Source organism: Sciurus vulgaris (genome assembly GCF_902686455.1).
Source record: "Sciurus vulgaris genome assembly, chromosome: 12".
Taxonomy (NCBI): domain Eukaryota; kingdom Metazoa; phylum Chordata; class Mammalia; order Rodentia; family Sciuridae; genus Sciurus; species Sciurus vulgaris.
In genome coordinates, this window is record NC_136473.1 from 6879671 (window position 1) to 6902300 (window position 22630).

General features: G+C 44.3%; 1 protein-coding gene across 5 annotated transcripts in view; it reads right to left on the minus strand.

Moving 5' to 3' along the window:
• The window catches only part of DIP2C (disco interacting protein 2 homolog C), a 373178-nt gene that overhangs the window by 105079 nt on the left and 245469 nt on the right, over positions 1-22630 (minus strand). For all 5 annotated transcript variants that reach the window (XM_079107787.1, XM_079107785.1, XM_079107786.1 and 2 more), the window contains 5 exons: positions 19001-19135; positions 17145-17264; positions 15869-16066; positions 10238-10329; positions 3092-3202 (listed from right to left, as the gene is read on the minus strand). In XM_079107787.1, the coding sequence (XP_078963913.1) occupies positions 3092-3202; positions 10238-10329; positions 15869-16066; positions 17145-17264; positions 19001-19135 (656 nt within the window). The remainder of the gene's footprint in view (positions 1-3091; positions 3203-10237; positions 10330-15868; positions 16067-17144; positions 17265-19000; positions 19136-22630) is intronic.

A 22630-nucleotide genomic window follows, 5' to 3' on the forward strand; every position in this document is an offset into this window, starting at 1 on the left:
CCCAAGGGCAATGTACCACTTAGCTACATCCCAGACTTTGAGACAGGGTCTCGTTAAATTGCCTAGGCTGGCCTTGAACTTGCAATCCTCCTGCTTCAGCTTCCTGAGACACTGGGATTACAGGTGTGTGCTTGATGACTAATGTGTTTTTGCCAATCATTTTAAAATTGTACTTACGATGGAAATTTAGAGCAGGAGAAAGAAATTCCAAGTGCTCAGCATCAACAATTATCAAAGTTTGGCTAATCTGGCCTCATTACTTATCCCCAGTAAACGCCTACACGCACCCATACACATATGCATGCACAAATCACACACACAAGCAGATACATGCACAAATAAGCACAGTCATCCATTTACATTTGCATCCACCTCTGTGCCTACAAAAATGAGCACACGTGCACACACAGGCCCAATATACACTTGCTTGCTCACGTACAGGAACACCCGCACATACACACACAGCCCGGAGCACGTGAAGATAAACCCGTTCCACAGTACCACTCACTGCAGTACTTGGGGAGGGGCGTCTCCGGAGCAGCCCTCCTTACATTCGGAGGCAGCCTCTCCTTCTGTCCCCACAGCGCCTCACCCCCACTCCCCTGCCCCCAACTCATGGCTCCCCATATCCCAGCTCTCTACCCATTTCCTCTATCAAAGTGCCATCTTGACCACTCATGTGAAGCTGCAAACACACACAAGACACGTCTCTTTTCAGCGGGTCCACTTGACCAACACGTTTACAAACTTCACTACTGCCAACAGATCAATGAGGCACAGGGCAGATACCCTCTGCAGACAGAACAGCTCAGTAGGAGTGACCGATTCCCTGTGGCTGGTCAGGCCCGGGAAGTCCCCACCACTCTGGCCCAGAAGACCTGTCCTGTTGTCCTTAGTAGGTGCACCATTCAATCTCTCATCCTATGTTACTCTGGTCCTAAGACCAAGGTCACAGAGAGGGGCCTGTCACTCTGCATCTCAGGAAAGGAATGAGGTACAGGACAGGTGGTACTTCCCTGGCTTCCCATCCAGTGAGACATCCCAGCCCCTGCTGGACCCCATCCCCCATTGTCCTCTGACCAGAGTGCCTTCTGAGATGTCCCGTGAACCCAGGTCAACCCTGCCCCATGTATGGTAAGACCAATGACCTCTCCTTGGGTGCAAGGGCTATCCCAGTTAAGGTGTCCTTAACTGGCACCTAAGGACAGGCAGGTCTCCCTGTGACAGAGTGAAGCCTTCCCCTTCTCTCATCTATCGCTGCTTCGCGTCTGCACACCTTCACGTCCGCACCACCTTAGAAAGGTGTCTAGTTTCTGTCAAACTGGACTCAAAAGATACCTCGGCATTTCCCAGTGCTTTAAAAATGTGCTAGAGGAGAGGTTTCATGGCCCATGTGACGGTCACCTTGGATCTTGTGTGACACTGCCTCAGAGTTTTCAAATTCTGCCTTGATTCCAGGTAACAATATGACACTCCTGCCCACTGGAGAGCAGCACGCACATCTCCAGGAAGGTGGGCTAGCCAGTCCTCGGGGGACTGTCCCGTGAGAGCCCACCTGGTCTCGAAGACACCCAGCCACACAGCTCCACAGGCAAATCTGAATTACTAACGGCGAAGGTTAAGGGTTGGGGATCTGGTAACAGCCTGAGACCCAGGCCCCACATGAGCCCGCGAGTTCCTCCACATTATCACTTTCTACTGTTTAGAGAACGCAGAGACTTTTGAGCCTTGAGCACAAACCCTGAGCAGGCGCCGTGATTTCTAGAGCCTCTGCCCACTGCAGTACACACCAACGGAACGGCCGCGTCTCCTACTCCACGCGTGAGGCGGGACTGGAAGAACCGTGAGGAGCTCATGGAGCTCAGTGGATCCCCCGAGTCTGGCTCTTGTGCTCACATGCTATGAACGTCACAGGACGGGGGAGACAAGGAAGCACTTCTGGGGTGTCCAGTGCACACCTGGGGTCCAGTAAGTCCACGCAGTAAGGAGGCTGTCCCTCAGGCAGCAATGGCACCCTCGACGCCCCCTGCTGGAGGGGAGCGCTGAGGTGAGGTCAGGTACCAGGTCCCTGCCCTGCAGCCCTGCCTCGCATGGCACATGCTGGGGAACTCCGTGGCCTCCGAACAGGAAATTAAATTGGCGACTTCCTCTCTGTCCATTTTCACAAGAGCCCCAGGCTCCCTCCCTTCCCACCAAGAAGCAGAGTCTGAAACACAACCAGAGAAGCTGCACAGCCCTGGACAGTCACCCGTGACCTGTTCCAATAGCTGCAGAATATTTTAATTCCTAATTCAGTAAATCTCAACGTCAGAGTCACAAAGACAGCCAGAGGTTTCCCTGGAAACCACCTGGGCTGCAAGCACACATTGCCTCTGGGATCTGAAAGGGTCATCCCAGTTTGCTCATTACAGACATGTAAATGAAGCCTAAATGACACAGGGCAGCCTCCAAGGGCATGTCCTCCCTTCCTGAGCCAGCGGCAAACCCACTCTCTTCCAGTCTCCTCCATTCACTCCTCTTAAAGTTGCTGCAGCCCTGCTTTGCTTGATGAACACATCATCCTACGGATTGAGAGACTGACTGGCAAGTAGTACATGAATATTAGTTTACACTGGACAAAAGGGTAATGTTACCAACATGCTTATTTTAATTACAGAACAAGATCCTATAAATCACAGGTAAACCTAGGCTTGATTATGTCAAGACATCTGAACAAAAACCATTGCTTTCCCCAACAAACCAGATTAAGAAAGTACCATTTACCTGGCACCAAGGAATGACACTCATTCACCAGAGACTGATGTTCCTCAGCTCAGCGCTTTGCTACCAGGTGAATTTAAGCTCCACCTCTGGGAAGCAGCACACCCTGGAGGGGAGAGCACAGCTGCTCCCTCACAGGGATAACCAATGAAAACCTGTTAAGAGCCTCAAGAAACTGAGAATGCATCCTGGCATCTTGATCCACACCCAGTGGGGATGAAAAGCCATCTTAGAAACTGCGGCCTGCACGTTCTCACCCAACAAGACACCCGACTGCAAGGGAGCCCGTCACCTCCTCCCAACGCGCTGTGATGAATGATGACTTCCTTACCTTTCTTGTGAGTGGCACTTCGATGGGCACGGGAACAACTTCTGCCAACAGGCAGCCATAGAAGGCCACCATGAATGCAGCAGGGTCGTTGTTGGGGAACACTAGCGCCACCTGTGGGGATGGGCCAGGAAGGAATTGCCACATTAACAGTCTCCTGCTTTCTAAGACACCATCCTGGGTTTACCCTTCCCCAGGCAGGGCTGAAGTCCTGAATAAGGAAGGCTGCTAGAACAAAACTAAGTGCTCTACGTAAAGCAGCATGTTGGTGAAAGCATGACATATTAAACACCTGTTTAAACAAGAGACCAGCATTAGCAACCGTCATCTAGACAACAATCACCAGACACAGCTGCTTTCATTTTTGTGTATTATCTTCTGTATCCATATAGTTTTTACATAGAAGAAACCACACTGGGCATACAATTTTTTTTTTGGGGGGGGGGGTGCTGGGGATTGAGCCCAGGACCTTGTGTTTACAAGGCAAGCACTCTACTGACTGAGCTATCTCCGCAGCCCCCACAATTTTTTATTATCTCCACTGAGCTCTGAATTTTGATACAACCCTCGTTATTTTAACTCAATGGTTGTGTTATTCTTCAGTAAATTGCTGAGCAGGCACTCCGGGAGCCAGGCCCAGAAAAGACTCAATTTGAATCCCATATCAGTTTTTACGTCAGGAATCTTACGCACAATAATGGCCCAAGCCTTAGTTTTCTTATCTGAAAAACAAGAACTATTGAAAATGTATCTTTGTGTCATGGTAAAGTTCAAGTGAAAGAAAACTACATAGAGAGCTTAGTGTGACAGTGTGCACCTATGCATGCTAATGTCCCTTACCTTTTTACCTGTTAGTGTTTCAATATGTTCCCTAACATTTGAATGAATAGATTTGACAGCAGTAATTTTTTTCTTCCACCTTTATTGGTACATTATACTGGTACATGTTGATGGGATTTATTGTTACATATTCACACATGCACACAATTTAACAACAGAATTTGGCTAGTATCACTCCCCAGCACTTTTTCACTCTCTCCCCACCACACATCCCTTGGTTCTTTTCCTCTACTGATCTGCTTTTGATGGATCCTAATAAGTTATACTCCATGAATGTATAATATGCCAAATACACTCTGTCATGTGTACCTAAAAAGAACTAAAAAAGGGAAAATACAAATAACAAATGCTGGAGAGGATGTGGAGAAAAAGGAACAATTTTACACCATTGGTTGGACTAGTAAATTAGCACGACCACTGTGGAAAACAATATGGAGGCTCCTCAAAAGACTAGGCATGGAAACACCACATGACCCAGCCATACCACTTTTGGTATTACCCTGAAGAAATAAAGTCATGTACTACAGTGATACGTGCAGACCCATGTTTACAGCAGTACAATTCACAACAGCCAAACTATGGAACCAGTGTAGGCGTGCATCAATGAATGAATGGATAAAGAAAATGTGGCATATACACAATGGAGTTTTATTCAGTCAACAAGAAAAAGTAAATATGGCATCAGTAACATGGATGGAATTAGAGACCATCATGTTAAGTGAAATAAGTCAAACTCAAAAGGTTAAGGGTCCTATGCATTCTCTGGTATTCAGAAGCTAGAGAGAAAAAAAAGATAGTATTAACTTTTATATTTTGATGCAAAGACTTATTTTTATTAGAAATGCTTAATATTTTGCATTTGTCAAACTTTTATATCATCACCTATTATTCAATAAATATTCCATCGAATTTTGTCAACTCTCAATTAACCCAGGGTTAATTTTAGTACTGCATTCTGAGAGATGTGTCCTTAGGTTTTCTCGTGACAGTGAAAAGATCATAGAAGGTACTTGTAACTTCACCAGGTGATACATCAAAGAACCACCACTGCATAAGCAGTCTGCCATGGATCTAAACCCTGTTACCTGGCACTGCCTTATTCACAGTTCAGCTAATTCAATGCATGCCCAACTTGCTCTCAAGTTACCCCAATGCTATCTCTTAAGTAAGCCTTCCTATTCTCAGATTTAGAAAGCTTCTTCTATTGTTTTAATAGACAATCCTATTTCCAGACCCACAAGGTTCTTAAATACTCCACTTCTGTTTTAGCATGATGGCTTCCCACGAGCTGCTGTAGCATCAGCATTACTTTTCCTCATGGACAGTTAAGCAGGCCATGTCAACATGAGCGGATCCCATGGTGTAGCATACACGCACCAGTTTTGCAAGACCGCGTTCTGGAAATTCCAAAGTCTTCCTTAAAACACCTTAAGGTTATGAATTTTAGTATGAACGGCTTTACATGACATCCTAATTTGTCTCAATGTCTAAGGAAGCAGGCTGGCATAAAGGAATGTGACGGCAGATGAGAAGGGAGCAGGCGGGGCCTTCAAGGTAGGTACGCTGGCAAGCTGGCAGTTAGAATCGTTGGTAGAAACAGAAGTTAGTTTAGGATTATATGACGATTTCTGTATGGCCTTCTTGCAGTTTAGTAAAGTCCACTAAATTAAAAAAAAGTCAGAAAAGGAATGAAAAACTGTTTGTACGTGTACACGCACGGAACCCAAGCAATAAATTTTAAAAACGGTTTGAGGTTTGCATTAGCCACAAGTGTTTTCCTTCATTTGATGAACTGAGGGCTGACAGCATGTTTTCCAGGTCATCGTCTGACAAGGGAGCAACGTGCAGTTGGGAGTCTGCAAGATTTCCAGGTCACTGCTGCTGCACAACGTCTTCCCCTAAAACAGACCTAAAGGCTAGAGGAAGCTGACCACACCACAGCAGAGCACGGACCACGCAGTTCCATCCAGAACTGATGGCTGCCCATTCGTAAAGGATTAGTTAAATAGGGCTGGTTATTCTTCCCAGAATACTATCTCTGGAGGTGGAAGTCTTCAGGGGCAGACGACAGAGATTTAAAAAAAAAAAAAAAAAAAAGGTGACATTCCCAGAGCAGACTGTGGATCACTCCTTTCCCAAGGAGAAGTTCAGGTCTGGCTCGGGTCCCAGTCACCAGTGTGTGTGCTCAAATGAAGAGCCACTTCATCCAGGATTTACACTGCCCACTGATTCACGCCTGGAGTTCATGCTGATAGTGCTGTACTGCAGAACTTTGCAAGGTTGTACTCAAATGTGATGAAAGGTCATATTATAAAGCGAATAAAAGCAGAATCTAACATTGTACGTTATTGTAGGCTCTCAAAAAAGAAAATGGATACAAAAGGATCAAATTCCTGAAAGACTTAAAAAAAAAAAACACATTTGTTTTGAGGAGCAGTAGTTTGAAAAGTTTTAAGTTTTCCTTTAGTATGTCAATCGGTCACAAATCGAGTTGTACTGGTAACTCCATAGTGATCCCAGCATTAGACCACACAAATGGATGCTGATTTTATAAACACGGCTTACTTTCAGTTAATTCTCCATGCTTTCCTCTGATGTGTGCCTGCAGGCAGTTATCCATGGAGCACAACAGGCATTGAGCCATTAGGAGCTGAGAGCTCACACTCCTGGCTATGCCAAAGCCTTTCACGGTACACCCCAAAATGCTGTCTGAATTCAAGGTGTTCTTCACCTACACACTAGACCTTCCCTCCTGGCTCCTCCTCATGCTATTTCTGGCACTTGAACAAGGGCAAAGGCTTACTTTTTCTCCCAGAGAACCATTTTCAGATACCTTTTGTTACCCTAAGGGAAAATAGTCTCTCTCCTCTTCAAAGAATTTGGTTCTCTTACTACCTTTCTGGGGGACCCTCGTGGCTTTCTTTTTATTTTTTGGAGGCAGGGTCTCACTATGCTGCATAGGCTGACCTTGAACTTGCAATCCTCCTGTGTGAGCCTCCAGAGTAGCTGGGACTACAGGTGCAAGCTACAGTACCTGGCTACTTTCCCATGTATATAAAAGCCAGTTATCAATGTGTCTCTATGGTATAACAGTGTAAGCTTCCCAAGAGCAGACTTCACCTGTGATGCACCTTTAGATTTTCAGCATTTCTTACTTGATATCCTGAAACATTTATAAATGTTTTATAAATGAAACATTTATAAATGATATCCTGAAACATTATAAATGCCTTTTTTGAAGTCTAAGAAGGTGTTCTCCATACTGCATTAGCACAGTCATCCACAGGAAAAGTAGGTACTTTTTATGGTAAAGACTGAATGCTCTTTAACTCTGTGAAGAGTATTTTATTGAAAATTGATTTCCGCCAGGCACAGTGGCACACACCTATAATCCCAGCAGCTCAGGAGGCTGAGGCAGGAGGATCATTAGTTCAAAGCCAGCCTCAGCAAAAATGAGGCACTAAGCAACTTAGTGAGATCCTGTCTCTACACAAAATAGAAAATTGGGCTAGGGATGTGATTCAGTGGTCCAGTGCCCTGAAATCAATCCCTGGAATCCTCTGAAAAAAAAAATTGATTTTTGAAGCAGTTGAACTACCTGTTGATTAGAACAGAAGATTATCATCAATTTTCTAAATGAATATTCATGCAGATGAATACTCAGGTATTGGCTACATGTACCTTTTTTTGGTATCAGTGACTGAACCCTGGGGAAGTTAACAACTGAGTCTTATCCCAGACCTTTTTAATATTTTATTTAGAGACAGGGTCTCACTGAGTTGCTTAGTGCCTAAGTTGCTGAGGCTGGCTTTGAACTTGGACCCTACTGCTTCAGCCTCTCAAGCAGCTGGGATTAAAGGCATGTACCACTTCGCCCAGCTGGAGAGTTTTGTTGTTGTGTTTTAAAATAACTAGTTCCCTTAAGCTAATCCAACCTTGCTACCCCTGAAAAAGAAATTATTTACACTATTCATCCTATCAAAACTACCCCTGTTACACCATGAACATCTTACCTTACTTATCATCATACCTTACCTTACTTATCATCATATAGAACCTTCAAGAATCTGAAGGGCAGACTACAGTAGACTTAAAAAAAGACTCAGACCATGAAACAAGTTAGAGATAAGGGAGCCATTGCAAGTGACTTTTCTTCATTGTGGTGAAACATAATAGAAAATTTGATTTCAGCCACAATTAAGCAAACAGTTCAATGGCACTGAGTGCGATCTCCCCATCAAAGGACCATCAACGCACTCCAAGCTGAACCTCTCTCTCATTGAACAGGAACTCCATTCTCCCTCCTCTGGCCCCAGGCAACCACCATTGTGCATTCTATCAATCTATCGACCTCCTATCAGTGAAACCCCCAATATTTGTCCTTCGGTGTCTAGCTTGTTTTACTTGTCACCCTTTCACACAGCACGTGGACAGGAACTTCCTTCCTATTAACCCTGAAGGAACATTGCCTTGAATGAAACGCCACACTGTGCTTAGCCACTCCTTGGCCAATGGCACTCGGGCTGCCTCCACCTTCTGGGTTTTGTGATAATGCTATGAACCAGGGTATACAAGTATCTGTTGGAGAACCTGTTTTTAATTATTTTCAGTATATACACAAGTGGAATTGCTGAGTCAAATGGCAATTTGATGTAACTTTTTCAGGGACAATCAGATCATCTTTCACAGTGGCGGCCCCACCCTACATGGTGCCAGCAACACACGGCGGGAGGCGGGGTCCTAATTCTCCAAGTCCTTGCCAATATTTATCTTCTGTGTTTTGATAAGACTCACTTTCTTGGTATGAAGTGATGTTTTGCTGTGGTTTTGATCTGGAATTCCCTGATGATTAGTGATGCCGAGCCTCTTTTCATGTGCTTGTAAATAGGCCATTTTTTAATCTTCAGAGAAAGGCCCATTCAAGTCCTTTATCCATTTTTCAATTGTGATAATTTGGGTTATTTCTTCTACTGTCATTGAGTTGTAGGAATTCTTTATATTCCAAATATTAATCTGTCATTAAACACGATTTGCAAACATTTTCTTCCTCCTGTAGATTGGCTTTTAATTCCCTTGAGTGCTTTTTGGTGTTTGTTTTTATTTTGATGAAGACCTTTTTTTTTTTTTTTTTTCTTTTGTTGACCCACTTTTGGTGTGGGAGCCAAGAAATCATTGCCAGCACCATGAACCTTTTTTTCTGAGAGTCATATAGATTTAGTTTTTTATTTTGTAGGAGTTTGGTCTACTTTGAAGGTTTTTTTTTTTTTTTTTCCTCCTCTTTGTATATGGTGTAAGGAAAGGGTCCAATTCCCTTCTCTTGAAGGTGGATATCTGATTTTCCCAGTCCTGTTTGTTGGCAGGTCTCCTTTTCCCACCGAGCATGCTGGCACGCTGTTGACATCTCTGGACCATGTACATGAGGGTGGACTTCTAACTTCTCTGTTTCATTCCTTCAGGGCATATGTCTGTCCCTCTGCCAGTGCCACACTGCTGAAATCATTCCAGCCTCATGGTAAATTTTATAATTGGGAAGTCTGACGTCTAAAATTCACTGTTAAAACCTAGAGGCTAAACTCATTCCATAAAATTACTAGAAAGAACCACAGTCCACCATGGTCTGCTTGAGCTGATGGGATGGTTCAGAAATCCTGTGAGGGCCATGACTTCATGATCTCTTGCTGGGTTTGGTGCTCTAAATGATATCACCTATAGTTCTTTTGGTGACCTGTGGATAGGGTGTGCATCTAGGCACTGAAAGTACATCGCAGCATGTAGGAAAAGGCTGTATATTTGAAGGCAAGGAAACTGGGTTTTTCCACATCTACATTGAGTTGTAAAGCTTAGATAAGATTAACTGCTCAGGCATAACATTAAAATGGAAATCCTAATACCTGTCCTCTTCGACTTACCCAGTTGATGGAAGAATAAAATAAAAATTTGCTCTCTGACAGAAGGCCAACAGCCTATTTTAAGAAATGTAAAATGGGGACAAGAACCCTAGCAATGGTTTACTTCCAAGATTGCCCGTCTCACTGACAATGTTAAAAAACATCATTTTAAGATAAGAGTGCTGGCTCTGCCACTTAGGAGTCGGATGCCTTCATGATTTACCCTAAGCCCAAATGTCCTTGATGCATAAAAATGAGGGAAAATCTGTAACATCTGAGTTGTGAAGCTGAGTGGCACATTGAACACAACTGGTCCTGGTTCACAGTGAACCTGAGAAAGTCTCCCACGACAGTGCCAGGAGCAGAGGCTGAACGCTGGGGTTCTCAGACAGACAGGAAGACATTTAGCAGCTGCACTTACCCTATCTCCGGGCCGCACCATAGGCTCTTGCTTTGTACCTAATTTGTGCAGAATGTTGTAAGCGACCTTCATACTTCTCGTCCACAGTTTGCCTGTCGACACAAAGCATAAAGACACAGTAAACAGCACGATCACACACATGCACTTTCAGTTATGTGCAAACAGGCACGAGGATCTAGGGAGCGTCCTCCAAGGCAAAGGCTGGTATACACATCCCTTTTGCTTCCCGTGTCTAATGTGGAACTAACACACAACAATCAAGGGAGAACGGTGGGCGAGGCTGCAAGCTGGGAAGAGAAGAGAAGACGCAGAGAAGCTGTAGTGGCTTTTGTACACAAAGCTCTGGGAGAAAGCGAAGCACACCTCAGAGCCAACTTGAGCCCTTCTCTGCTGTGTTGACGAAGAGGGAAGCTGGTCAGGCAGGCCGTCGCCAGGCTCCCCTGGCGGGCACCACGCGGCCAAGGAACGGGCAGCTTGCGTTTCCGCCTAGATGAAGGCTGCCCAAAGCTGCTTTCATTTCAAGCCTTCGACTTATTCCTAGAATCAAGATGGGAAATAAGTCCCCAACAACCCTGACCATACCGTCACAGAGGACTCAACATTGGAATGCTGTCCCAAGACCAAGCAAAAGTTCTTTGTGAGTAATGCCTGTAGCAAGAGGCCAGAACAATTTAATCATCACAGAGGTTGGGAGGAAGGTTTGCGGGGAGTGGAGCACAGCAGGGCCACTGCGGGAGCACCATTGCCATTGTTTGAAGCTGCCCATGAGGACAGGCTTTTGTCCCCTTGTTGCTGGAGACTGTAACGGGGGCCTTGAGCGTGCTAGGCACACACTCGGCCTCTGAGCTACACCCCCACCCAGACATGCCGCTTTCAGGAACAGCCTCTGTCAAGTGATTGTAACGAACACGAAGGGCACAAATTCTCAACTTCAAGATTTTCTTAACCTCAGGGTTTTAGGATTTTGGAAGAGGAATTCATGGGTTTAGATAAAGGTAACAGTAAATATTTTAAATTATTTAAAACTTTTGAACTCCACAAAAGTTATTACCAAATAGAATTTGGTATACACATTTGGTATACACATTTAATGGTATATACATTAAAACTTGAGTTTTTATTTTATTTTTTTTTACATTTAAAACCTTTGGGAAAAAACAAGCTCTGGAAGACGTATTTCAAATCCTGCCTCATCTTACCGCTAGACATCTCCTTGGTATTATCCTGTGATGGTGAGTACTCCGAGATGGGAAAAATGACTTTAGGATCTAAAAGGACGTCAATACCTATAGGCCTCTGCAATCTGCCCCAGAGACCCTGCTGCTCAAGGCTTTTTAGGAGCAGGCCAGGTGTTCGATGTTGCCTTAATGCAACAGTAGACACTATTTGGTTCTAATGCAATCACTGTTTTAATCCTTTTCCTACTGCAATGTACAAACTAAATCAAAGAACTTTTTGGATTATAACACATTTTGTATTAAAAAAAAAAAAATCCTGAACTTGTTTTATTTCATATTGAACTCCAGTGACCCAAATTAGCGTGCTATTTCCCAAATCCAGGTTTTGCTAACTTGCCTCCCCTTAGTAAATAGAGGGCAAAGACAATGTCTCCTCTCTGCTCTGACTCACAGGGCAGCTCCTGGCTCTGTGGTATGTGCTCAACCAGTGTTTCTTGGTTTTATTAATGTCACAAGCAAATTTCAATCTAGCTCAAGGTTAGGGTACTTATTTTAGGAAAATTTTGAGCACTTAAGAAGTGGATATAAAATTTTATTCGGGTCCTCTTCTATCTTCAACTCATCATCTCAATACTGTAGTTATCCAGATTGGCCACTTTGAAATCATTTGATGTTTTATTTGAGGATTTTTTTTTCTCCCTATCAATACCTCTTAGCCCTTTAGAAGTAACTTAGGAAGCGAAGTTTTCACCTAAATATTTTATGTTCAATGTGAACATTAGGAAACTATTATGGTTTAACAGTTACAATTTGTCACAAATGGAAAAAAGAAAAAAAGAGGTGAGTGTCAACTCCGATCATCAGCACCACTGTGGTTTGCTCAAGTAGCTTCATTCTCAGTTGAGAATTTTAAAGCTGATATCAGATTCACAAAAAAGCAAGTTTTTAGTAGAGAGTTACTAAAGGGTAGAAAACCTCCACAAACTTTTGGAAAAATTCTTGAAATATACTTAAATAGTTACACTTTGTCTTTCTCACTGAGAAAAGGCAAGAGTAAGTTGCTAATGTAAATTACAGATGCTGCAGTTCTTGACCGACAGGAAGCTGTGAAAGAGCTTAAGCGCTGCTTCATTACATATTAATTTTAACCTCTCTTACATGTGAATGAGGATCAGCCAACTGCCCTAGAGACCGACCACTAAGGAGGCAGGCAGGTGCCCAGCGAAGGGCACCCCAGAGTGACCAGGAACACAGTGGCCCTGGAACTCAGGTAGGAGCTTGAGACACACCATTAACAATTCCAACTACCAACAAGGTTGCAGAAAGACTGCCTGGTGCTTTGCCAGCTCAGGCATCTAAATTCCCTGAAACACCTCTAATAAGTTCAAAAACAAGACAAAGATGAACCTGAGCATTTGCTCAGTATATAAGCAAAATCAATTTACAGATGTTAAACTAAAATCAGAATGGGTTGGAAGAGAATACGGGAAAGTTCTCTGCCGGGTCAGACAAGCAGAGGAAGGAACTGGTTGGAGTGCTTTACTGTTTGGATTTTCTATTAAACATCCTAAGTTTCTTACCTGGGGGGTCTTCTTCCCTACTACAGACCAGAAGCTAAATTTGGGGGTTGAAGAGAACCATTAGACTTTAAATAGTGTAGTTCTTCAATTATACCAAATTACTCAGCATAAGATCGATCCAAATCCAACAACTTTTTCCGAATCTTTCAGCAACATGCTATCATACATTCACCTACTGCAGAATTTCTACCCAGATAACACTTTTCAATACTCCCTTCTGAGCCTGATAAGTTATGATCTTACATTTGGAAATGCATTACTGTCTTCTATTAAATAAGAAAGAACTGAAGCTGACCAATAGCATATGACCAAGAACAGGTTTAAATACAACATAGATTTGAATTCAAAATCAGGAGTTGAAATGCTTTGGTTGTGTGATGCTTTGATGAATCCAACTCTTTGGATGTCACATTGAATATGTCTCATATTTCCAATTTGTCTTAACCTTACACTCCTAATCTAGATTCTGAGCCTTTGGAGAACTGGTATTCACCTCTGATCTCCTGAGTCTCGGGACCTTGCCATACACAGTCCGTCCATGTGAGCAATACTTGCTGGTCGTCAGTAAGCAGCTGTGCTCCTTACATGCATACATGTAAGGAGCCAGGATTTCCCACACAGAGGCCATAAGCCTGGCCATGCTGAGTTGTCACGAAGTGGTGAGCGTAAGCGCACAAATAGCTCCAGGGCTGAATTTGGCTGGACAGAAAACTCTTCTGTTTGTGACTGAACAGACCTATCTCCAAGAGTATAATTTAAAAAGAAGTAAGTCAAGCTTATACTCGACCATGGACGATATCTACCCACTTAAAACTGCCCAACAAAGTCATAAGGACAAAGAGGCTGCGAAGCACATGATCCCTAATCAATATCCTTTTTAGGTCCATGAAATGCACAGGTCTAAAGCTCACACCTCCCAGGACCCCACCCTTAAAAGAAGCTGGACTCTTAGTGTCCAAGACATAAGACCTGGTCCTTGACTTTGATGGCTGATGTAAAAACCTCTTTCTTTTCTTCTGACCATCAAAAGTATTGTTATAAAAACAGAACCAAAAGCTAAAAACAGGTCAGTTAATCTCACAATGTAGCTGTTTGGGTCTTCTAGTTATTTGCTTCTTTGCAAAGCAAAAGTAGATAGTGTGAACATGCCTGACATTCTGCTTTTCCACGGTGTCTTAGCTGTGGAACTAAGAGGAGGACATCTCTTTCAAACAGCTAGCAAACTGCAAAAAGGTCATGCACTGCATGAATGGTATTGAAAGATTATAGGAAGCTTGTTTCTCTGGCATTCTGAGAAAGTACCATGGATACAGACTTTCCTTCAGAGACATTTATGCCGAAGTGGTGCCAATCATAATTCCAAAAGACAACACTGAATGTTAAAAATTTGCAAAGACCAAAATTCTTGCAGTCTGAAATCTCCCAAAAAATCACAGTCCTTAAAGACTAAAATCTTAAAATGCTGAAAATCTCAAAGCCCAAATTCTGGAAACCACCACTCTCACTGTGGTAGGGGGAGGAGGCTGATCAGGTAAAAAGCAAACTCTATGGGGGGGAACAGAGCGAAGGCTAACTGGTATCACAGCTGGGACAGTTTTTCCTCTGCTGCCTTGGAGGTCAGAACTCCAGGACAGGGTAGTTCACTGATAGTGATACAGCATTCGCCTCACACGTGCGAGGCCCTGAGCTCACTCCCCAGCACTGCAAACCAAAACACACCACAAAACACAGAACCCCAGGTTCCCCAAACATTTTGACTCCAGGAATCAGACCAGCAACGCCCCTGGGGTCCTCAGGAGCTTTCGGTTTTCCCACTTGTAAAATTGTCAGCATTAATTTTTATAACTTTCTATCCTATGCACTTCATCCTTTTATCACTCCCAATAGAGGAAGGTAAAAATTACATCAAGACCGAAAAAGTTCTAATTTATGGGTTTTCCAAATTTGACTGTGAAGTGCATTATCACAACACTGGTCTTCTGCGTAAGCACTTTGTACATAAAAATGTTGAGGTTTTCCCAAATAGAGAGACATCGTTTCTGTACGCTTCCATTTGAGAAGGATTAAATTTCTCCAGATCTCAGCTCCCTGGGCGACTCGCAATGCAGTTGTGGTTTTTGACTGCTCTTTTGACTTGGTGGCCCAACAAAGTATGTCAGATGATCACAGTTATAAAGCTGGGTGCGCACAATCACCATGGTTACATGTGTTTGTGTGTTGTGCTGACTTATTTGTGAACACAGTTCATCCTCTTGTGATTGTTATGAGTAAACCTGGAAGTCTGTGCTTGCAAAATACGCATATTGTCTATATTCTCATGTAAAGTGACCTGTGAAGTGTTCCATCAGTGTTTTAATGCTTCACAAATAACCCCCTTTAAAAAAATGTGAATGTCTCTTTTAAAAAACTTTAAAACTTTTTTCTGGATTCATATATTTTGGGTTTTGTTCTTTTAAGGTTTTAAGACTTCAAAGGTTTTGATCTTTTAACATTTGGGATTATAGCATTCAGGGTTGTGTCTTTTAGGGTTACCGCTCAAACCCACACCAAAGAATTGACACATTCTCCACCTATCCTTGAAAGTATTCACTTCACGAACATCACGTACATATTCGAGAAGGAAAATCTAACAACTTATTAGCATTATGATCAGAGTGCTTCAAGCTCCCTGCTTGATTTTAACTAAAAAAAAAATAACTTCTCATATTAACAAATCAATTGCCTCCAACTTCCTTTAGGTTCCATCCGTCTCTAACACAGCCACGAAAGGCAGCACAGCTACAGTCGCCATGCTGAGGACGAGTCCCTCCAATACATTCAGGAGCAGTCACAAACAGGGTAACCAAGCAGGAGACGGTGCACCCCAGGATTACCGTAAGTGAGGATGTACAGGGGCTTTCCGTTCGTGTCCATGGTGGTCAGGCAGGGAGCCTTTGGTGAGATGGTCCCCCATCGCTGCAGGGCGGCTTCCAGGGAGGGTGGCCAGTTTGTGACCACCCCCAGCTGCTCCCCTCGCATGGCCAGCATCTGGGCTCCCTCTGGCTTTGGTTGGTTTGGATCTGGTTGTTGAACTGAATACATTTCAACACAAAGGGTTTTCAAGAGAAATGCATCTGTGTTAGTATGACGGCTTTTTATTTTTTTTATGAAGAAGCTAAGAGATTGCTATTTAAGGTGTAAATTAGACAGAAATGTGCTGCCCTAGGTTCAGGGTCATGATCTACATACCACCCTCATGAAGGTATCAAACATTCAATTCTTGTAATTTCCAAAGCAAACAGGTGGGTGGAGAACTTAGGCGGACCTGAATACATTTGGAAACTGACAAAAGGCAAAATGCTACATTGTACCAGCCTGGAGTTTATGATTTAAACCCCTAGGCTTAAAATTTAAATTCTCAGCATACAGTAATTCCAGGCTCCCAACAGTTCCAATCTTGAAAAGTTATATTTTAGCCTTCAATACTCAGATGTAAATATAAATTTTCAACTACTCTAACAAAAGCATGGAGCAAATATTTTGAACAAAATTAAACACATCATAACACAGTCTTCCTCGTCCTCTAGAGAGAGGATGACCAAACAATTTTTCACATTTCTGGTAAAAGTTTCTCCCTCCTTTTATGATTGACCACTACCACCTGCTGGCCAGAAAAATCCGACACCATACTTGCAACTTAACAAGAGGAGAACAAGGAGTCCGGGTCTGGGGCGACCAGCCCATCTTCTATTGTGTTGTCTGTCAAGAGGCTCAGGCATTCTGGGGCCAGGACGCCAGGGCCCAAGGGCAGAGCGGCAGGCAGAGGAGACACAGCCTGCTGCCACGAGTCCTCCGCAGGCCTCGTACAAGCTCAGAGAGCTGCTCTGCTGCAAGCTTGGGTTTCCAGAAGTTAGCTTTGCACTTCTATGATCTCCGGGTCCTGAGCGAGAGGACTGGCTTGTAGGATGAGCCCACATTCTGCCGAAGGCAGCAGCCCCCGAGAGTGCACCTTCTGGCACAGAACCTGTACTCTCCTCTAGATCTATCGTTCAGGGACTGCCAAGACCGTCACTCTTTAAAAAACAAAACAGCCTTGTCGAAAAAAAATCTCACTGTTTAGGGAACCAGAGGAGCACCTGGAAGGAACCGAAAGGGAAAGGGTTCTTATACCTTCTAACAACTCTTCAAAGTCGTCGACAAAGAATTCTCGCAATGGCGGTCGCTTAGGCCGTTTGAGGGTATTGACGAGCTGCTGAATTTTTGCTGATACCCGGCTACTTACTGGTACTCCTGAAAAACAGGAACCATGGGGTAGATGAACCGAGCATCACAGGTGTAACAAGCAATTTCTGGAAGGCAAAGGGCAGAACCCAAGGAAAATTTTTTATCAAATAAAATTTTAATAGCAAATATTGAAGTGTTACAAGGGCACTTTCAGAATTTGGACATTAAATACTTCATACAGTTTTAAAAATACAGAAACGTACAATCCAGAATTCTCAACATGGAAATAACATTTTTCCCATTAAACAGTTCCACTTAATTCAGTTCCGATGAATTAAAGATCATTTCAGAAGGCCAGTGGATACCAAGTGTAATTTAAAACACATATGGAAAAACTGATCGTGGACCACCCAGAGCTTCTGAATCATTAGGTCCTGGCGTGGCCAGACCCTGTTCTAACAAGTGTCCCCAGGTGATTCTGATGGGGTTGGGGTCACTTGCTGAGAAACCATGGACTACACAATGTACAACTCAGAATTTACCTGGGTGAACAAGGCAAAGGCCGCAGGACAAGATCAACAATGATCTATTTAATAAATGTTTTGATCAGAGAACTAGGCAAACTGAAAAGCATTCAAGGAGGGCTGGAGTTGTGGTTCAGTGGTAAGCGCTTATTCTTGCCTAGCAGGGACGAGACACTGGGTTCAAGCCTCAGCTCCACATAAAAATAAAATAGAGGGCTGGGGTTTTGGCTCAGTGGTAGACCACTCGCCTGGCATGTGTGAGGCCCTGGGTTTGATCCTCAGCACCACATTAAAAAAAAAAAAAAGGTATCGTGGCTACCTAAAAATAAAGTTATTGTGTCTATCTACAACTAAAAATAACTAAAAATAGAAAAAAAATAGAATATTCTGTCCATCTACAACTAAAAAAATACTTTTTTTAAAAAAAAAGCATTCAAGGAAAACCAGCCATAAGGGAAACTGAAGTGATTTCCACTGTATTAACCGGACGGCTCATCGACCAGTGGCTTTCTGTCTTTGACCATGCCAAGGAGGGCACACTACTCGGGACCAGTCTTTCTATTTAATCATGAATCACACAGGTATGACAGGAAGTGAACACAGCAAGAGGACGCCACACCAACACTCGGCTGAGCACCTTTAAAATAACAGTTCACTGTCAGATTCTAACTTTTGTGACCAGGGGCAGTGCTGAGACCTAGAGGAGGAGGTCACAGCAGAAAGTGCATGTCCCACGGCTTTGGGTCGGGTAATGGAAAGAGTCACTGTCATCAGAGCATACAAGATTACAAATACAAGGAGCCATCGTGAACCCTCTGTGTATTTTATTAAATCATTCATAATCTTTGCCCGGATTGGAGAAGACGACCCTCTTTCAAAATCTAAAGCACCTTCTATCAACATCTGTCAAATTTTTTGAAGATTTAACTTCAGCTTGTCCTTCTAAATAACCACTCCTGGTCTTAGCACTTGAACTTTGTCGCTGAACCAACACTGGTTTTTCATTAGCAAAAACATCAGCATCTCATAAAATTTCTTCTGATGAGAAGCTTCTGCAACATTGACTGTTTTCCTATAAGGAACAACCTCTGGACAATATGGGGATGAGCTGCATTTCTTATGGCCATAATGAAGGAACCTTTATGAGAGGCTAATAAAGAATCTGAAGAGTAGAGTCAATGAACTGACTATAAATCTAGAAGCAGCATATCCAGTCATAGACACAGAAAGACATGGTGCAGCAAGAGCTATCAGAGGAACCAAGTCCTAAAGACATACCGTCCCCAGTCTCCATGAGCTCAGCGTTGCCATACTTTGGTGCTGTTCGGGATGTGGTTGAGCCCTGCGGCCTCTCCACCTGTATGGAGTGTTCTGAGGTGTACGTGGTTACGTCAGGAGGTGCAGAATGATTTTCTGTAAAGAAGCACATTGTGAGGTTTTCCAATGGCCTTGACCATTTTTTGAAAGGCTAAGCAACCGAGCCCCCAAAGTGCCACATCCTAGGGAGAGACTGGATGAGGCATGCCTCTTTACACATCACCAGAGAGAAGGGCGTCTCTGAACTGCAGCCACAAGCCCCCACACCGAGACCGTCTTTAAGGTAGTTTATGCTGTTCCGGATGGAACAGAGTTATGGTGAACTTCAGATGATTTCAACATTATTAGTGAGCCACTAAAACATTTTAAGTCACTGGACAAGCTATCACGAGAAATGTGTTTGTTCAGAGGAATGGTTTCTGTCTGTGACGACAGTGGCAACAATGAGATCAAACTTTGGCACCAGAGGGCCTGTCATTTAAATGCCAGCTCTGCAAATTCCTAGAGATCTTGCTAAGTAGCTTAACCTGGCTCCGTTTCCTTATCCATCATATAGGAATGATAATGGCCACGACCTTGGAGGATAGCTGGGTAGATTCAACAAGTTCACACGTGAAGAGCTCTTAGGATGCTTCTTGGTAAAGACATCAAGAAATAGTAATTTATCTTGGCATGAATAATACTGAGTAATACAAAAAATGTTTACAATCTAACGTGTATTAAGTGCTATGTTATGCTCAGTGAAGTGAGCAGTAGCTTTCCCTTTATAGCATTCATTGATGGTAAAGAATTGAAATGAGTGGCACAAGTTTTCACATTTATTAAAGCATTAAGGAGAGCATGCCCAATAGAGACTATCAGTGCATTTCATAAATCTCCAGTATTGAGTATTATATTACTAATCTTGACTCACTAATACTTATTAGAAACGTCTGGAGATCTCCCTTTGTATTGTTGAGTGTGTCAGGAGCATATTGTCTTCTGTGACTGAAAGTGCCATTCTTCCTGACAGGCTCCCTTTTCTGCCCATTCCAGTAATACACTTGGAGGCTGTTTCATATAGTCAAGCAAAAAATGTCTAAAACTGTGATGCAGAAAACCGTGGCATGGGGGCTGGGGAGATAGCTCAGCTGGTAGAGTGCTTGCCTCCCAAGCACAAGGCCCTGAGTTCAATGCCCAGTACCACAAAAAAAAAAAAAAAAAAAAAAAAAAAAAAAAAGAAAAAAAAAAAAAAGAAAACCGTGGCATTAAGCAGACTGTAACAAAGATGCTCACAGTGCGAGAACTGAATCCATAAGGCTCAGGCTGTCTTGCTGAACCTCTGCTGGGAGTATGTGCCTCATGGAACTTTTTGGGGCTCTGTGCATGTCTGTGAAGGCTGCAAAATTCCGGAATACTGTTTTGAGCATCACAAATTTCAGCAAGTAGGCAAATTTGCAAATACAGAAATCTGTGAGTAATGAAACACACTGTAGAAGTGAGCTTGCATCGATTATATGCTTCTATGTGAGAGACGGAAGGCTAGGAAGAGCTGGTCTGCTCCTGGGGCGGTTCCAAATGTAGCAGCCCTAGGTAACGGGCTCCTCTCCATTTGCCTACACCACCCCCAGGAGCCCTCGGGGACTCGGTCCCAAAGGTCAAAGTGCATAGGACTGAACCACCTGGCACCAGGTATGTAACCCAGTTCCCAGGCTGACATGTCTGCTTCCTGTTCTGCAAGAGGTGAACCATACCTACCGGACACAGTGAGAACTGAGCAAATCAATGTCCACAAGCATTCAAACTTGGTTATCAGGCACAAGGACATGGACTAGGTAGAAATACTGTGTGGTGGTGCAAAGTCACGAGCGCAGCCCGTAACACGCAGTTTTTACACGGTCTGGATGCTGGAATGTCCGAGGGTGTGACAGGTGCCATCAGCCCCTGAAACAGACCCTTCAGCACATCCTTTACCAAGGACATCCCCCAGTTACAGGTAGAACTGTGTCCCCCAGATCCATAGGTAGAAGCCCACCTCCTAGTACCATAGAATGTGACTGTGTGTTTGGAAACAGGGATTTAAAACCAGTCCCTGTAAGCAAAATGAGTGTGAGGGTGGACCCCAACCTACGTGACTGGGTCCTTATAAAGATTGTGACACATACACAGAGAACAGGTGAGGACACACAGAAGAGGGCCCCCAACCAGCCAAGGACGGGCCTCATGGACACCAATCCTGCCTATGCCTAAATGGTAGGTTTTCCACCTCAGGAACTGGGAATGTGCAAATGTCCCCTGTGTAAGCCACAAGGTGTGGGCTCCCTTACGATCACACACACATCATTAGGGGGTCACTTCTACATCTCCGCCCAGAGGAATTGGCACACATGGGGAGATAAGAAGCGGACCTGTGGGTGCCAGGCCGGGAACTGTGGAAGGGCAGGACACCCACTGGGGGGCCATGGCGAGCGGGAGGGAAAAGGATGGTTCCCGCGGCCGCCTCCACACTGAGGACTGTCTCTCCTCTTCGGTTCATGTTTCAAGATGATCTGCTCTCGAGAACTCCATCTCCTCATGGCCAAGAAGTAGGCTTACTTCAAATGAGAACCCAGATGCTACTGCAGGGTGAACTGGACTTGCTAGTCCCCTAACACAGTCGTGGCTAGAACACGAGCTCACTGCACCTCTGCCCTTCAGCAAGTGGCACCAGCAGTGACCTGGTCAGGCTCTTCGCTGGGCAGTGCGCCCCCACTCTGGAGGTGGGGAACAGGATGCCCATACATCTGGTGGCTTAAAAAATAGCAACAGTGACAGCTGGGTGGCTCAGAGTGCTTTCCAAATTGATTTATGTCCCTCGTCTCCCTCTCCCTTTGAAAAACTCCCATAAGTCCTCGCTGCAGGATGACGAACCCGGCAGCTGCCACTACAGTGCCACGCTGTGCCCACGGCGATGGGGGGAGGGCAGGACTCCTGCACCAAGGGGGAAGCCACCTTCAGAGGACTCTTCCCAGGAATCTCGCACACGCCCAGGCTCTAGGAATGCTTGCTGGAGTAAGGAACAGGGCTCAGGTTGAAAGTGTAGGTTCACAGTCTCCAGTGCTCAGCAGCACCGGCACAGGGCAAGGAAATCCACACGCATTTTGACCATTCAGGACTCTCATGAAAGGGGTTCATTTCTTCTGAGCTAAGCTGCCCGCTGTTCTTCAGATCTGTTTCACAGGGCTTTTAAAACCAAGAGAAATCGGCAGCCATCCTTCCAGCCCCATGTCGGCTGTCACCGGCACTGTGAATCCCGCCCCTACAACTGTCTCTCAGGCCTTTGCTACAGATCCCCCAACAGTCTGTGAACTTTCCCACTGGGAGGTTCTGTCCCAGCTACTCTAGCCTCACTATTAATCTCAGCAGGTGATGTGGGTTCTTCCACAATCTGGAACGTGAGATATGAACAGCAGGAAGGTGAGAGGACAGCGTCTTTCAACCATTTAATGATGGTATCTAAAGTTACTTTGACCATGAGTACCAGGGTCACTCCCTGCCACTTAGGGGTTTTCAGTCTATCCCTCACACCAAAACGGGCCCCCTGTCTGCCCTGCAGTCTCCAGGCCGTGACCC